The 18,799-nt window shown below is 39.9% G+C and overlaps 1 protein-coding gene across 4 annotated transcripts in view; it reads left to right on the top strand.

Annotated features, from left to right (window-relative positions):
* MYO1B (myosin IB) overlaps window positions 1–18,799 on the top strand; it is a 172,493-nt gene that overhangs the window by 71,756 nt on the left and 81,938 nt on the right. For all 4 annotated transcript variants that reach the window (XM_019662350.1, XM_019662352.1, XM_019662351.1 and 1 more), the window contains exon 4: window positions 12,243–12,337. In XM_019662350.1, the coding sequence (XP_019517895.1) occupies window positions 12,243–12,337 (95 nt within the window). The remainder of the gene's footprint in view (window positions 1–12,242; window positions 12,338–18,799) is intronic.

Here is an 18,799-nt window from a genome sequence, read left to right as displayed (position 1 = left end):
TTAGCTGTAGAGGGCAGTGTCACTGGCCCTCATATGTGGGATCCGAACCGGGGCCCTCTGGCGTCCCAAGCCAGCTCTTAACCAACGCGCCACTCGGCCAGCCCCATTTTGTTAGTCTTGCACGAATAGGAGGCAAGACTGTGCTAGGATTCCTTCCACAAATTTATTCTGAGCATACAAGCATCCTGTGTCAGGCACAGAGATGGTGGGTCATTATTCCTGCTTTCAAGGTAAAGAAACTGTAAGCCCAAAAGTCTTCAAAAATGAAAACACCACGTGCGAAAGGCATACTAGATGTATAAATGGGATTTTATGGGTGTATAGGCAAGTGGTTTCTGGAACGAGGGGAATCATCAAGCGCTTTCCAAGAGAAGGTGTTTGGTGGGGACAATGGGTGGAAGGGCATTGGCGGGGAGATGAGTCAGGTGAGATGGACCCGTTCCTGGGAAGGGCCTTGCTTGCTTTGTAATCTGTAGCACACCAGTGAGAAATGAAGCTTTTAGAGATTGGATTCTGTGTGTGTAACCTGCCTGCTTTTGACCTCTTTGGGTAACCAGAAACCAGTCTGTATTTACATGAATCTTCAGCTTAAATATTCTGTAAAAGAACGAATACCAGCACTATGCATAGCTCTCAAGGACCCAGTTATTTGTACCCAGAGCGCCTCGGGGCGGCCTCGGGGCGGGGTCTGTTCTCATCTGGGGTCTCCTTTCTACCCTGCTGACCTGGGAGGGTTATTGCTGGTTTTTTCAGGACTTTATTCTTAGTTTCTCAAAGTTTGGTCTTTAAGGACAAAGCCTTGATCAGATGACTCCCCTCTCACCCCTCGCAGGCACGTAATAAATGCTAACTGCCTGCTTGCAGATCCGAGTGTTTCTCTTAAATATATATGTGATCTGTGTAGGTGACAATGTGAGCAGTCATTTTCTTGTGGCCAGTGTGCAGACTTAGTGGACATGGCTTGAAAAACTGGAAAGCAGATGTTTGAGTGCTCCATATTTGGGTTCATTTTGGAGCTGTGCTTTCTGTGTGATGGCATGATATGGGTTGTTTCCGACCCTTTTGTGAGGCTCAAGGCACTTTGTGTAGCAGCATTAAATCTTCCTCTAGCAGTTAGCAGTAGCTCAAAGCTTTGCTGTTTGTTTCATCATCCCCTGCCGAAGGTCCCGGGCCAAACTCTTGCCAGAATGGTGGAGAGCCAGCAAAGCTTGCCAAGGAAGGAGTGACTTGGGTGCATTTTAGAAGGAGCATTGCAGGGAAGCCAGCCTGCCGGCCCAGTGGCATGTGGTATTTTTGGTTTACCCATTCTTACGTGGTCACTTTGAAGCCATTTTTTTTTTAAAGGCAGCATTAAAAAAAAAATCACATAAAAATAAAAATAGTAACCAAATACTGTGCAAAACAGACCTACTGGCATCGTAAGCCTTCCTTATGTTCTCATTGAAGCCCCTTCCTTAAGGTGGGGATCAGGACTAGGATAAGGAGTGAGAACCTCTGGAAGACACACCCAGATAAGGAGTATTCATCCCTTTTCACCGCAGTAGGTCCTCCCAGAGAGGGCTGTCAGTCACTCCGAGCACGCACGGAGCCTGCTCATTCTCCGAGGGGGCTTCTGTCTTGATGGCCTGACTTGCAACTGTCTGATGTCCTCTCTTCTTCAGTCGCTGAGTTTCTTTTTCAAATTAGGACGTGGATGTGGCTGTGTAATAACAGAAATCATTTGTTTTCTGTTTGGAAGTCTAGAGGAAAGGCCTCTGCGTTTTGTCTCTATCTTGAATTTGCAAACCGTATTTGCATAGGTACTGATGAAACCCTGGTGTGTGGGGGGTGGGGGGAGGAGCCTGTGGACCACATTAGGGTCACTGCTGCTCAGTCCAGACTCCCTAGGAAATCCTCAGACATGCTTCTGACACTTCTCTGGTGCCTAACTAAAATAATGCCTGATACTTAAAATCAGAGACAACCTAGGGCCGTAGTTATGGAGGACAGGAAAGACACAACCTTTGCTTTGCGTTTTAACAAATTTAGGGGAAAAAACTTCATTACAGAAATATATAACAGCAAGGAGTTAAATCTGGCTGCATTGAGGACAGGAATAGGAATGGAGAAAGAGTCATGGTAATGAAAAATGCCATATTTTGACAGCATTGTATTAAGGTGGCTTGTGAAAAAGTCCTGCGTGAATATAGAAAACTCCTTTAGGGGTTACTGGAGTTCAGACCAGAAATGAGGAAGTTTCCTAAGGCAATAAAAAGCGGGAGACGGAGAAGCGAGGAAGGGGTGGATGTGAATGGTTTTGGGTGCCTGGCAGGCAGAGAAGACGCAAAATTTTAATTCAAAAGTATTATTTTTCTGGTACCAGTATCCCTTTCATGCTTTAGGGAAAGGTTTTTTTGTTGTTTTGTTTCATTTTAGTTTTATTTTTAAGCCCCATAGACCAAATGACATGTCATCAAATGACTAAATTATTATCTATTGGGTTGTCGGAAAAGTCATGATGTATTTTTTCGATGTTTTTCGGTGCAAAAATGCGTCATGACTTTTCCAGCAACCCAATAGTTAGATAGTACATGATTTCGTTCGCCTGATGGTAGCCTTTGTATTCTACCTGACACTTGTCCAGGCCCATAGAATGTTTATTAAATGAATGAATACTGAATTATCTTAAAATTACTTCCAAAATGGTTCCTCCCATACAGCATCATGATAGAATTTAGCTCATAACCAGGAAGTATTATTATTATTATTTTGCCAATTCACTTTCCTCCTTCCAATTATATATGCAACCCCAGCAATTCCATTGTTTGTACACAGTGGTCTGTGTAGGTATATATTTGCGTGTATCTTTTTATAACCAGGCACCTTGTTAATATTGGTTTATTTTATTAAGTTTTGAATCCACTCTATGAAGTGGTGGCAGATCTCAGTCTTTAAAATGTGAATAGATTTGTGACCTTGATTCTATAAGGTAAACGTGCAAACTTGGCCTCAGCTGGTCTTTCAGTCCTTTTTTGAGTGCCAGCTCTACTTCAGACTCTAGGTAGTGTGCTTTATAAGCACCCTGTGCGCAGGCCCTGTGAGCCTGGAAACACAGATCAAAGCCTGAAGCAGTTGATAACCTTCTGCCACTGCCCACTCCCTCTCTCCTTTGTGCATTTTCTTTCTTTTTTTTTTTTTTTTTTAATGAACCAAACCAGTGTGTGCCTGGGGTTCCCACTCAGATGCCATCTACACCCAGTGCCTTCTGTGACAACCACAGCCAGATTTCTCTGCACTTTTCAGGACCCAGTGCCACACAAGGGGTCCCCAGCCCAGTGTCTTCTACTGTGGATGAGCATTCCTATGTGTCCCCCTTCTGCTGGAGGGAAGCTGAGACCTCACTTCATCGCATTCTGTGTACATAGCAGGCACTTGGGGTTATCAGAGTCAAAAGTGCTTTACATTTGAGTGTTGTACATGTGAAAGGCTCGCTTAACTGAACAATCTGACCATTTGGGATGTAGATGTACAGTAGCTTAGATCAGAATGTGTGTTTCAAAGTTAAACAAAGATGAAGACCCCGAAGTTGCATACAAGGTGGTACTCTTAAAGGCCTTAAATCTGTAGGAAGCAACATCTACCTGAAAAATCAGTTAGCATTTTGAGAACTTCAAATCATTCTTTTTACTTTAACGAGTAAAATAATTCCCAAGGATAATTAGGAAAGTCTTTGGAGTAACCTCCCTTGGGATGATAGGTGTGTCCGGGATTTAGTTACCCTTAATAAAATCATAAAAACTGACTGAAATTAATTGCCAAAAAAAAAAAAAGGAAATAGTTATGTTGGGAATTTGTTTAATTGTATTCACTTTGAGCAGAAAAGGCTGTTCTTGTAGAGTGTAACACTGTGTAATTATTTTTTGAGTCGAGTAATAAAAGATGATTGTTAGTATTCTTTTGTTAAGAGATACTAAAAATATTTTATGGGCCTATTGAATTTGATTGTATATTTGTTTTTTTCCCCCAAATCAGGTGTGTTTTGTTAATTTCTGGATAGGGGAAATAACATAATTTCCTCCTTGCTCACTGTGTCCACCCAACCTATGTCCTTGGATATGCCTTGGGAGTTCAGGTTTTGCAGCTTTCTATGACACGCTTCTCTCAGGAAAAGTCGTTTTTTCCTTTTCTAAATGTGTTTAGGAGATTGGTAATGTGTTAACTACCTTCTCACATTCCCTTTCTTGGGGGAACTTAAGTGTCTTTCCTGTTAGATTTTTAAGCTTCTAGAGAACAGATTCTCTTAATCATTGTCCTCGTAACCCACACAGTGAGTACACAGAGTCCCCATGAACTCTTTGGGGACCCTGCCCTTGTGGATGGTCTCTAGCCTTCACACACTCTTCCATTTTTGTTATTAGGGGATTGATTCAAGACATTAGAGCCAGGGGTGGCCAGTTAGCTCAGTTGGTGAGAGCTCAGTGCTCATAACACCAAGGTTATCGGTTCGATTCCCACATGAACCACTGAGATGCACCCTCCACAACTAGAGTGAAACAACTACTCGACTTAGAGCCGGGGCGGCCAGTTAGCTCAGTTGGTTAGAGCGCAGTGCTCGTAACACCAAGGTTGTCGTTTTGATCCCCATGACCCCCACAACTAGGTTGAAACAACTACTCAACTTGGAGCTGCTGAGTCCTGGAAAAACACTGTTCCCCAATAAATAAAATTAAAAAAAAAAAAGACAAAAAGACAGTAGAATCATTCATGCTCCTAGTCCCTATAGCAGCAAAGACAGATAAAGTGGAATCAGTCTCTTTGCTTTTGACTGGTTGCCAAGCCTGAGGCAGGATGCTGCCCCCTGTGGAGGGCTTTCCCCTGGTTGTGTTCCGTGTTCAGGGCACCATTTTCAGAAGGAAGTTTTCCACAGCACCAGGGAGTGCTACTAAATTCCAAAGAGCAGCTTCTAGGCCCCAAAGGCAGATGTTTCCGCCTTACTTGATCTCAGATCAAGTCCAGTCCTTTTCCTTCCTGAAATAATTGAGTCTCTTTCAGCCTCTTATCTACTTCCTAATGCATGTCTGCAATACCTGGCTTTTGCAGTCCACCTTTGAGAAAGAGTCACCTCTGGATCTAGCCTGCCTTCCTATCCATCTGTTTTCAGTAGAAGGAAGGTGTTTACTCTGTCAGGTGACTTTCAGCCAGCTGGCCCGGGACTGGGTAGACTTGAGGAGCTCCATTTGATAATGATGAGGCCCATGGGGTTGGAAGAATTTGGGTGTGCCACAAAGCTTCTTCATCACAAAATGGATTATAAAGAACATTTCTAAAACCTTGAAGGGAGATTATCCCTGAAGTGCTCTTTGCTGTTGGTTTTGCATTATAATTTGTAACTACATGTGACTTTTTGAAATAAAGAGCTTTGTTTGTAAATTCTAATACTGTATATTATACAAAGTTCTCAACCAATTCCACAGGGATTTCTGTTGCTCCATGAAACATGATAATACATGTGAGCCATTTTACATGCACAAAGCACTCAGATACAGGGTTTCAGTCCCCTTAGCAGTTCCATTTGACCATCAAGATTAAAAATATGTTTGAGTGACCCATAAAAAAATAATGAGAGACCTGGGGTACATCGAGGTTGATTCAGACAACCTATGAAATTTCACAAAGATACTGTGGAGTCTGTTTTTTGAAAACCAATGTAATTTTAAAGGAAGAATAAACTTTCTGTGCCTTTTTATTATGTACTTTTTTAAAGCCTGACTTTTGAGTTTTATTTGATGTTTTACCATTGTCGCTTCAGAACAGATGTCATCTTAAAATGATTCATCCCTCAAGAGATTATTTTTGTTTGTGGCTAATGGAAACAAACCTTTTCAATTATGTAGCCAAAAGAAAGCAGTGTAGCTACTTATGTTTAGGATATAAGAATGTATATGAACTTAGAAAATTTAGTGTTGATAAAATATTCTTAGAAAAATGATTTTAGCTCATTTTTAAGATAATTAAGTCTGACCTGCACTCTGCCATATGTTATGCCAAGGTACAGCATCCTTCTTATATTGAGATGGTAACTAGGGGCCTCTTTGACTTTAGATGTATAAAGAGAAAAGTACAATGCAGGGTTTTTTGGTTTCTTTTTGACCAATTATTTTACATGATATATCTTTTTCTGCTTATTTCCTTTCAGCCTACGTATGTCTTTATATTTTAAGTGTGACTCCCACAGGCAGCGTGTAATTGGGTTTTGCTTTTATATCCATTCTAACATTCTCAGCCTTTTAATTGGTGTATTTGGTCCATTAACATGTAATGTAATTTATGTGGTTGCATTTAGGTCTACCACTTAATAATTTTCCACTTGTCTCCTTTGTGTTTGTTTCTCTTTTCCTGCCTTCATTTGGATTATTTGAATGTTTTTTTTTTAGAATTCCATTGCAATTTTTTAGTTTGTTATTTTTGTTGCTCTTTGTGTTCTTATCTTAGTGGTTGTTCTGGGTATTGCAATATACATTCTTAAATTTTCAAGGTCCACATAGAATTAATATTGTACCACTTCATGTAAAATAGAGAAACCTCACAACCATTTAGGTCTGTTTACCACCCATCTCCCTCCAATTTGTTCTTGATGTTTGTTTTCATATTCTTTTCTTTTGCACTTTATTGTGTACCTTTTGCCCGTTGTTATTTGTTTTGAAGAGAGGCTTACTTTTGTTTTCTATCTTCTGTTGTTCTAAGGCTTATTAGATCGTTAGGAATGCTTACCAATGTTGTGTCTATGAGGAGATAACTGGATTGTTGTAAATGTATTAATTTACCATGTTTATATTGACATAGGACTCAAATGTAATAAAGCTTTCCAGGACAAAAAGTCATAGTCATTTGTAATAAATAACTATGAAGACTTACTTTTCCTGATGTTTCCCCTTCAGATGTTAGAGGAGAATGTCTGGTAGAAGGGCATAACACTTAATTTATCAAGGTGATATGTTTCAAGTGGATGAACGTTTTCTGAATTAAGAATACCAGACAATTATACAAATCTCTATAATAGTATTTTGCAAGGAAGGCCAATATTGTGCTTCTCCTTAAAAATAAAAAAACAAATAAACAAACACCCCTGAAGGTTACCACGCAAAGCATACCACACATAATTTCTTTTCTCCTTTTCCTTCTCTTCCATTCCCTTCTTGTGGACTACGTCAGCCCTTGATCAAGTTCAGTATGAAGTTAGAAATTGGTGGAACAGTTGGAGGTTAGGAATTTTTTTAAAATACGTATTTTTTGTTACTTAGTTTTAGAAACACAGTTTTTAGTGCTTAACCAGAGTTGGGAAGGAAAGAAATAGTTGAGATTTGTAGATCTCAATTGTAGATGAGAATTTTGAGACTGAGCTATTTTAAGAGGGTTACATTCCCAAGCAAAATTTCCCTAGTGTAACTTGAAAGTATTGTAGGATCAGGATTGAGTGAAAGGGGATAGCATTTTGAAAGCTTTTGAAGAAAAAGTCAAGAAATAAAAAGGTAGAAATAGTTATCTAAGTTTAGGAAAGTTCCCTGAGACAAATTTTGTTCAGTTAAAAACTTTGGCTATTGGAGATGACCAACTAAAAGTCTTCAGAAAGGATTGGACTGCTTTAGAGAATGATTTCTCATACAACTTATTACGGGAGAGCCAGAGAGACTCAAAAATAAGAGTATGCTTGCAAGAACACAAGCTTTAGGTGGTGGTGGTGATATATTTGGTGTCAGAGCATCTTTTCTGCTTTGCACTGTAGGTGAAATAAACTTGGAAAGAAAATGACAGGGTGGAGGGCGTGGAGCTTTGGGAAAGGCAGCCTGGCCACTTCCCTGATGACCGTGAAAGCAAGAGCCACTGTGGGGATTAACATTCTGAACAGAAATAAGATGGAGGAGGAACGTAAATACCAGCTAGATAATTTTGAACATGCAACCCAACATTCTGCCCTGACGGAAAATAACAGATGAGCCCCAAACCAAACTTCTAAAACTTAAACGCAATAGGTACAGCTGTTTGGAAACGTGCAGTGAACATAACTTGGTGCTGGGAAAGTTTGGCTCTCCACGAACAGAACAGCCGCTGAGCTGATCTGGAACTGAAGGGGACACTTACATTCAAACACCAGGCCATCTCTATTCTTAGAGCTCAACTAGAGGACAGAAGAAGTGGATGAAACCAGGCTCTTGATGTGGTGAGATAAAAACCATGCTTGCCCCTTACGTTATCGTCATTATATAATCCTTCATTTTTGTGTGTGGTAAATAACAATGCTGACATGCTCACAAAATAATGTGAAGCATATGGGTCACAACTGTTTTTAAGTAAAAACTTCTCTAAAGATTTATTTAGGTTCCTTAATTATAGAGTGGTTTGGAAGACTGGCATGTGGTTTCAGTTTATAGTTATAAATGTGGGCCTTGGTGATGGGTACGTGCTCATGTTGCCAGAGAAAAGGAGAACGAGATTGGAATGGGGGCTAGCGTCCTTCAGGGACTACCTTTGTCGTTTTTTGGAAAAGGGAAGTCAGGATCTGTGTTTCTATGAAATAAGTATGCTGTGCATGAGGTCGGGTGCCAGTAGTGCAGTCCAGTTTTCCCAGTGCTTAAGTGCTTCAGTTGGTAAATTTTCCTGGCAATTTGAAATCAGGGCTCTGTAGAATCCTGAAAAAACAACTATTCCTTTTTGCCTTTATCTCATATTCAAATACACTTCCATTAGATGAATCAAGCCCAGTTTTGGGGACAACAGTTAACGTACCTGTTTGGACAGACAAGAAAAAAGTGTGTTCAGCTTAGGAGTTTCGAGATGAAGTAAATCCATGGCAGAGGCGTGTGATGTTCTGAAGCTGTGTGTATGTTCACATGTACATGCACACACAAAATCATAGTGGTTATTCATGGTAGAAGTCATTGTGCATCACTTGGGATCTAGTAAGAGTGGGATATATAAGGCTAAATTGTAGTCCCAGGAGCCGGGGAAAGACCTGAATTAACCAACCCATGAAGAGGTCGGCGAATATGTATGGTTGGATAGTTCATTTGTGTTTACCCTAATGTGCTTTCCTGTGTTTTTTGACAATGATGATTATGATAGTGGCATCTCTGAACTATTGTCTGGAGGTGGAAGGAGTGGGAGGGGAGGAAGGCTAATAAGAAATCTAAGCAATGCTTTCCTTCCCTGCGTGAAGGTCATGGAAGAAATGGATTTCCTGTTTACCATTCTTCATGGAGCTTACTCCAGTACTGACTTTGTCAGTACTTGGAGAGAGTCCACTCACTCATTCGTTCATAATGTGGTACTGGTGATGTCTTATGTTTATAGCTCTGTGGATGGCACAGAAGTTAATTAGATAGAAAGAAAGCCTGTGCCCCAGAAAAGCTTACACTCTGGTAGAAGATAAGAGGCATGCATAACTAATCATAATGCAGAAATAGTTCAGACATATTTGCAAGGCTCTCACTTTTAAAGTGCTTTTATACACTTTTATTTACTCCTCTAAGCTCAAGTAGTGGCTCCATTCTCCATTTTGTACAGGAAGAAACTGAAGTTTAGCCAGAGCGAATGAAGGACTTGCTCAAGGTGGTAAGCTGTGGCTTTGGAGCCCAGGAAATCCCAGGCATTTGAACGAGAGGAAGACCAGCTGGGCAGGAAGAGATCAGTGTACACTCTTTACCTAAACAGGGTAAAACAACTTGTTACTCAGAATAGTCCCTTGTTCCAGATATTTTCATTATTTTTTCTCTTTTTCTCGTATTCATTCATTCAACAAATGCATTTAGGGTACATTATTATGTACAAGGCATTGGATTTATCAACGTGGGGGCTATAAGACTCGGAGTGGCTTCCTTGAGGGTCTCATCGTAGTCCGGGTGAAAGACAACATCCCAGATAATCATAGGAGAATGAATATTTCTGGGTTCCAGTTATGACCGTCCAGTGAAAGAGATCACGGGCATCTCATGTCACCTGTCAGTCTCAGTTGGATCATTTTTCTTTAAGGAGGCCAACATTTCCTTCACAGAACTGTTTTAAAGATTAAATCTGATTATGAGTATGAGAACACGTGACTCAGCTCCTGGCATATTGAAAATGCTCAGTAAACTGTCAGTAGTAACAGGCTCCACACACTTTCCGAAGGAAGGCCGAAGTCCTTGATGGAGAGGCCCCGTGTGGTCTGGTCAGCCAAATTTAAACCCTTCCTATATCCCAGCCTTTCACCCGTCTCCCTGGCTCCAGATTGACTCTCTCGTGCACCTTTGTGGCCCTGTGATGGATCCAAACGCAGAGCTGGTGTAGCCCAGTGGTCAAGAGCAGGGGCGGCTCAGTTCTGGCTCTGCCGTGTCACACTGGCAGCGTTACCTCACTTGATGCCATAGTTTCATCATCCGTAAATGAATTAGTAACAGTTTATTCTTGAAAGTTTTGTTGTGATATTTGAATTGATTAAATATAAAGGGCTTGGGGGGCAGTGTTGGTACACAGTCAGTGTGTGCTATTTTTAGCGCTAATTACGATCTGATTACCGACTCAGGGTGCCTCTCCCCTGCTTGCAGGCCTGCGGGGTGGCTCCCTGTCATCTTTCTTCGTCTCTTTGGAGTCTGCCCATTTATCTCATCACTCATCTGTCCCTTACTTATGTTTGCCTTTTAGGAACATAGAACTGCTCTTAACCCCTTAACCCACCACTGGGAGTTTTTGGCTTTAGTTTTCACCTAAGAGCCCTTTGTCTTGCTAATGCATTCTTTAGGACTGGTTTTTCCACCTTCTAAGGTTCTTGAGGTCCCTATCTAGGTGTGCAATGTTCTGCACATAATCTTTGTCATTGCAGTCACCTTGCTGGGTTGCCATTTTCTGTTTGTATCTCCCCTGCTTTTGACTGAGAACTCATGAGAGAAGGGCTGAGTTTTAATTATCTTTACATTCCCAGCATGTTCTTGACATAAGATAAACTCTGAGTAAGTATTCGCTGATAAATGAATTAGGAGAAGAACTTGACCCATCTTAAATACATTATCATATTGCTAAAATTATTTGTCAGCTAGCTAAAGGGAGCGCAATTCATCCTATTTGTAAATTCTGAGGAGGGGTGGGTCAACCTGAGGACTGGCCTGACTTTGCTTGATAGAAGCCTCTTTGTCATCATAGGGCATAGTGAGAAGCTTGAGGGGCCTGGGATTGGACAAGAACTGGCAAACCCCTAGTACCATTTGCCCCTGGCGGACCTTGCAGTTTTAGTCATTTCTTTGTGAAGGCAGAAGTTCTATATTTAGCCTAGTGATGATAATATCAGCCATTTGGTATTTCATAGCGTTTTTTCTAATGTTTGGAAAGATTTTTTTTTTCATTATTTTGAAACTATTTTATTATCCTGAAAAATCTCAACATTATCTGGTTGTGGATGTGTGATATAACATTTTTCTCCTTTGTTCTCTGAATTGCCTAGACTTTAGTAAAAGGAACCATAAATATATAGCATGTGCATTAAATAAAGCATGTCTCCAGAGTACAATAAATCAAGACCATTTTGGTTAATTGAGAATGCATGGGAAAAGGTAACATGGGCCTCAAAGGGTGGATGGTTTATTTATTTACTTTAAGAACTTGAAGGAAATAAAATGTGATGTCTCAGCTTTCTATCTAAAGCATATCAGTGGCCCTTTAAGGGACCTGTAGTTTCATGTGGTAAATACTTAATAGTGTCTATAAGTTTTTGTTTGTCTTGTTTGTTTGTTGCTTTCAGTTTTACATCCCACATATAAGTGAAATCATGGTTCTTGACTTTTTGTGCCTTGCTTTGCATAGCATGATAATCTCAAGAGTCATCATGTTCTTGCAAATGGCAGTATTTCATCTTATCTTATGGCCGAGTAATATTTCATTGTATATTTATACCACAAACAAAAACTCATAGACGCAGACAACAGTTTAGTGGCTACCAGAGGGTAAGGGGGCAGGGGAGGTGGTAGAAGAGGGGAAGGGGGGGTCAACAATATGGTGATGGAAGGAGAATTGACTTTGAGTGGTGAACGCATAATGCAATATATAGATGATGTATTATAGAATTGTACACTTGAAACCTATATAATTTTACTAACCAGTGTCATTCCAATCAATTTAATTAAAAAAAAAGAAATACATCCCCCCAATAAGTCTGTGGTCCCACCCCCCCCCAAAAAAAAAACCCCACATAACAATGAGCTGCATTTTAAGGATTTTTTTTTCATTAACCCCGACAGCTTTGCCCTGTCAGATGAAGCATACAGATCCCTGCGAGATCAAGATAAAGACCAGTGTATTCTCATTACTGGGGAAAGCGGAGCAGGAAAAACAGGTAAGGCCACTGCTGAACAACCTCACTTTTCTCCAGTAGAAGGTAAATGCTGCACAGGGAATGACGTGTGACCATAGCACAGAGGGCATGTGCATCTCATTAGCATGAAGCTACTCAGGGCCACCGAGGGCTCCTTTGCGGGAGGCTACTGATTAGGATCATGGAATGTTCTCTGGGAAACACTGACCTCATGTCTCACATGAAGAAACGGGTAAACTGTCATAGACTTCTAACCAATGTGGGAGCCTATTTCTGTATTCTAGACCTTTCTAGTCCAGACCCTGAGTACTTCAGTTTTACCTTTCCCCTGGGACACCGAGGCCTGTGAGGTCTCCCCATTTCCCTAAGGCTTGCCAAATTATTTGGGCTTCGGAGATCACAACCATAGCTCCTTTCTGCTAAAAAGTCATGGAAGAAGGCACCAGGAAGACACTGAATTTCACTATAGAGAAGTTTTCCTCTGAAACCTAAAGAATTGAGATTTTTGTATATATTTTTAGACGGGCTGGCAACCATCCCATTAAACAAGCCCCCAAATGGAGGGATTATGCTTTATTTCTTGTGCTCTTAATGAAAGCAATTTGTATGATTGATGGTCTTGAGTGAGAAAGTGATTTTACACATGGTGCCCCAGATTCAAAAGCGTTGCACTCCCTGAGTCCAAACTTTATAGGCTAAAACAGCTGTTGTCAGTGGGTTTCTTTGATGGAACTGATGAGTCCATGAAGGAGGAAAGATGGTATTTTCATAACCATTTCATCTGTAAAATGTTTTTTTTTTTTAATTATAGTCAGCATACAATAGTATATTAATTTTAGGTATACAACATAGTGATTCTACATTTATATACCTTACGATGTGATTACTTCAATATGCCTAGTACCATCTATCACCATGCAAAGTAATTATGTTATTATTGACTATATTCCCTGTGCTGTACATTACATCCCTGTGACTTATTTACAAAATGTTCTTGTTTTATAGCTAAAGCTCTGATAATTGGTAATTTCTGCTAGTTTGACAAAGTGGGATTTAAATGTTTCCATTTTGCTTGGCTATTTAGTTGTCAGAATAAAAACTTTGATTTCCCAGTAATCAAGAGAAGAACACTCCCCATGGATATTTCAGTCAACTGGCTGAATCCGTTTTGTTCTTGAGCCCTCAGTAAAATTTGTGCCATTAAAGCCTCACTATCTTTTCCTTCTACACTAATTCCTTGCTCCACTTTCTTTAAGAGTATCCCCTCCCTAACCCGAAATGTAGCTAAAGAAAGAATGGTGGGATAAGTGTCGAGCTCCCTTTCTAGAGCCCTTTGGAGACATACAGGGTCCTACCAAGGAACAGCCAGACACCTTTTGTTGTGATGGAGGGCTCACTGCTTTGTAAGGTAGCCTACTGAATTTGTCATACAGGTTTGGCGAACAAAAGTGCTTCCTTGCCTGGGGTTGAATTCAGCCTCTACCCATGGGTCTTATCTCTGCAATCTGGAACCTTATCAAAATAGTCTACTTTTTCTTCTACTGCACAATCACTTAGTTACTTGAAGTCATCTGTCCTAGCTTCCTAGGGCTAAAAATCCCTTTTCTTCAAAAGTTTCTCGTGTGATTAACATTCATTGATTCATTCATCCAGGAAATAATTCCTGAGTACCTATTAGGTGAAAGGTACTGTACTAGGTACTAGTGACACATTGGTGAGCCAGACTCCATCTCTGCCTTTATCGAGTTTATAGTCTAGTAGAGAAGTTGAACAATAGTTCTGCACTATTATGTATATACATCTAAATGTATGCATGTATACATACAATTTATATGCAAAACATTAAATGTGGGGAAGGAAAAGTACAGGGTGCTTGTAAGAACATATAATAGGATCAAATCTCATTCCCAAATCCCTCACTATCATAGTCATATTATTCTGGAATCACCCTAATTTCATTTTTCTCTTTACCCTCCTACCCAAACTTCCTGATCTCAATAAATAGGACCACTAGTCAACCTACTTTCTGAAGCTAGAAGTATAAGACTCATCCTTGATTTTTTTCCCCTTTCTTGTGTCTCCCAAATGAAACCAATTTCCTAACCCTGTCAGTTCTACCTCTAGAATATATCTAATGCCAAGATGTTTCTTTTCTGTCTACATGGAGATTCTATTCTAGCCCAAGCCACCGACCGTTATTTCCTTTGAGGGGCTATTTGTAGCTATGTCTAGTTGGTCTCTCCCTTTCCCCTTATGCTGCCTACAGTCCCTTTCCAAGACACCAGAATGACCTGTAAACGTGAAAACTGGATGATAACCCTGGCTTTATTGAAATATAATTGACTATCACTTTGTGTAAGTTTAAGGTGTACAATGTGATGATTTAATATACACGTATGTATATATTGTGAAACGCTTATCACAACAAGGGTAATTAACACGTCTGTCACCTCACACAGTTATCTCTGTGTTTGTGTGTATGTGAGAACTTTTAATATTTACTCTCTTAGCAACTTTTTTTTTTTTTTTTTAATTGGGGAATCAGGGAAGGGGAACAGACAAGTTGCTGTCCTTTTGTTCTTCAGTCTAGTTGTGGAGGACGTCGCGTAACTGGCCCATGTTGGTATTATCGTTGTGCTCTTCCCGGGTGAGGCAGTTGATCGCAGGCCATTGGACAGCCACTCACGGTGGCTCACAGCAGCTCATGAAAGCTCACGCAAGCTGCCGGCCAGCCCCACTGCAGCCTACGCCGTCGCTGGTGACTCAAGGCAGCCCAGCTCCAGGTCGAGCTGTTGTTCACCATCTTAGCTGTAGAGGACGCAGTGTCACTGACCTATGTGGGATCCGAACCGGTGGCCCTGCTGCTCAGAGTTCGTGCTCTCAAACCAGTGAGCCACTCGGCCAGCCCTCTTAGCAACTTATAATTATATATAAAATAAAAGCCATACTGAGTGGGCTTGTTACATAAAGCTCTGCGTGATCTGGCTCCTACCTATTTCTTCACCTTCCCCTCATGTTTTTCATACCTTCAATAATTGCCACTCATATTACTTTTCATTAAAAGCCTTAATTCTCAATTGTATGTAGACAGTGTTTTATTGTTTAGAGTTTTCCATCCCTTTTTAGATCATTCATCTGAATCTCTGGGTCTGGTCCCTTACCTGCATTTCCTCAGACATTTGTGATACCTTTAGCTGTTCAGAACTCTTTTTTTCCCCAGTAGGAACTTTAAGAGGACATTGGTGTCTTGGGAGAAAGTTTTTGCCCCTTTTCTGTCACTGACCAGATCTTTCTTATGAAACAATTAATTTTTAGAAGCAACATAGCTTTTTGATGGTTTCCAACTTAACTAATGAACATGGTAACAAGGTAAGTTAAAAACTGTGTCCCTTGACAGAAGACATTTGTATGGGTGGTGTATCTTTTTTTGTGTGTTTTTGTTTGTTTGTTTTTGTTCATTTAACATGGGAGAGGAAGAGATAAAACTATTCCTAAACCTATTAATTTTTTTAGGTTTATACTCATTCTTCATCATGATTAAAGATATACTTTTTAAGGGCCTGATTGTATGAATTTGTTCTGAAGTGAGTCATCAGAAGTGGGTTGTGGTCGCTGGTGTGATTAGTCTTTGCCAATTCCTCTTCTCCTCTTGGAACGTATGTTCCAGGAAGACAGCATATCCACTAATTAGCCATGTCGGCATATGACCTCCTCCCTTTCAGAGAGTGCAAACCACGTTGCTTCCTCAGGAGCAGAGTCCATCTCCTGGAGGGCTCATACATTTTCCTTACTGGAAAACTGAGTGGAGGTTGCTGGTACTTTTTCAGACGGTTGGCATTCATTCTTTTCTAAGAAAAAACAAAACCGCCTCATTCCTCTGGTAGAAATCTAGTAGTATGGAGTTCATTCTTTTCTGTAGTTTTCTCCTCTCTTGATATTTCTCCGCTTAATAACTTGTCCTGTTGGTTTCAATGTCCTTTTCACCACTTGAAATCCTTTTCTCCCAATTATCTTCCTTGGATTTAGTCTTTCTTAGGATCCCTTTGCCCCCTGTCATAAGCTGAAGAATGGATGCTTCTCAGGGCTGTTACCTTTTCCTCCAGTGGAGCCATTCTGTTTACTGCATGCAATCAGGCAGGAAACTCGAGGGAGGGTGCCATACACACCCTAGAGCAGCGCTTCTCAGACCTTCCACTGTGAAGCACCCAGGTTCCCCTCATCCCCAAATCGGTTACAGACTGATACCAGAAACACGAAATAAAAGAAGACATAAAGAATTCAATCTCTAATTTTTTGTTTTAGTTTCAACAGACACAATAAACTATGAAATTCCTACAAAAATTTCTAAAAGCCTGCTCTTATGTGTAGAATGGTAACAGTCCATGGACCAACCAACTTTGAGTAGTGCCAGTGCTTAGACCATTCCTTGAGTATCGCTGTCTGTAGGTCATTTGAAGTGTTTGTCTTATTTCTGAGCTACTGTGAGTCCTAGATCTCGCGATGCTACCGTTGTCCATTATCATTAAACCTGCTGGTGCTGGGAGGTGGATACTACTCTTGAGAGCTGCTATGTTTAAATATTCACTCAGCTGTACTCTTTGGTAGCTGCTAAGCCCTGTGTTTTCATTGATACATCCCACAGACATTTAGTGTTTTGCTCACTTATTCCTATCTTCTTCTACTTTTCTTTCATTTTTGAAAACAGCGGTATAAAAATTGTTTCAAATTTTATTATGGTTTTAATTGTGTTAGACCATAAATTTGAATATTACATAGAGTTTATGTGTTCTTTAATGTCTTTTTTATGTGGAGATTGCTCATGGGAGAATAATAAATTGATGGACAATGCTATACAGATGGCGGCAGTATAGTTATGAGGGTTTTGTAGAGAGAGTTTAATCTCATTTCTGTGGGGAGGAGGCAAGCCAGGCCATTTTGAAACGTCACATTATCTTATTCGCTAAAATTGCTTTTGAGTACATGTAGTTATTAAAAATTTTTTGTTAGTAAATAAATGAAAAAAGAAGAAAACTAATATTTGTTGAGGGCCCAGAATGTGCTGTGTACTTTACATATAGAATCTCTTTTCAATAAGACTCTTTACTTAATAGCTTATACAGAACCACCATGTGGTATCAGAGGGCATATTTTATAAGAATTAATTAATTAAACTAGGTTGTAAGCCTCCCTTGGCAGGTGATGATGTTACTGGTCTTAAACATTGGAGACACTTTTACGCTGCAGGATTACATAACGTGGGCACCCAGGGAGAGGTGTGAACTCTTTGAGTTCTTTAGGGGCCTATTTAATCCATTACTGCTGTGCTAAATAAAAAAATTTATCATGCCTCGTAATAGTGCCCAAGTGTTTCTAGGCGGTGAACTCACAATTTACTGCTGTGAATGCAAATAGTTTTGTAACCATTCAAGCACTGATAGGGGGCAGGGAGGCAGAACATGAGGGAACCATCAAAACTACATTTTTCCAAGGACATCAGAATAAATCTGTGCGCCTGAGATGATCCTGACATAAGAAAACATTATAAATTATTTGGTTTCTAATTTTACAGTTACATCAGTTTCTAGGAACTCTTCAGCCATCTGCTTAAAGAGTTATGAAGCCTGCCTTGCTCATTAAGACCTTAAGTTCTGAACCCCAAATGACCTTGTACTACTTTACATCCGCGATAGATCTCTGACTCTGTCAGCGACAGAAATGTCACTGACTTACCTTACTCTTAGCATGAGTGACAGGCACAGATTTTGACATCTTGGCTGTGAGAGTCCGATCCTTTTGTTCTCATGGTTTCAACAGGCTTTCATTGAAATGTTTGTTTACCCTTTCTCATTTACCTACTGCTATTTCACAACGCTTTCTTTCATAAAAAATACTACTTTATAATTGTGATTATGTAATAATTACTTAATAATATATATATATATATATAATTCACAACCTAGAACAAGTTCTCAGACAATACAGAGTTAAATTATTCTTAATAGGAATTTAAAACCCCCAGAATCATAAGCTATCATCTATATCCCCTTTCCTTTTTTTTGTAGAAATGAATTCTGATCTAGATATTTTGATCTAGTGGTATTTCGTCACAGGCCATTTGTCTACTAATGCAAAATATCTGTTAAATCCTAGAGATTTTACCATTTTCTAGTGAGAAGAGATTTTGACTTTAAAGACTTCATATTTTGTCTGACTATTGATGAATTTTAGGATTCAAAGTTACATTCAAACATGTACAGACATTTACATATGTAAAGTATTTATGAGTTAGAGAAAATAATGAACTAAGAACTGATTTAAGCAATGCTGTTACATTTTGTCTTTTTTTACATTGCACCCCCATGACTTACTTTATAACTGGAAATTTGTTCCTCTTAATCCTCTTCCCCTTTTGCCAAATTTTTTTTTTTTTTAAGATTTTTATTGGGGAATTGGGGGGATGGGAACAGCGCTGGGGAATTGGGG

This window comes from Hipposideros armiger, unplaced genomic scaffold, assembly GCF_001890085.2.
Source record: "Hipposideros armiger isolate ML-2016 unplaced genomic scaffold, ASM189008v1 scaffold_372, whole genome shotgun sequence".
NCBI lineage: Eukaryota > Metazoa > Chordata > Mammalia > Chiroptera > Hipposideridae > Hipposideros > Hipposideros armiger.
The sequence above is the reverse complement of the archived record's forward strand: the minus strand, read 5'-3'. Positions and strand labels throughout refer to the sequence as shown.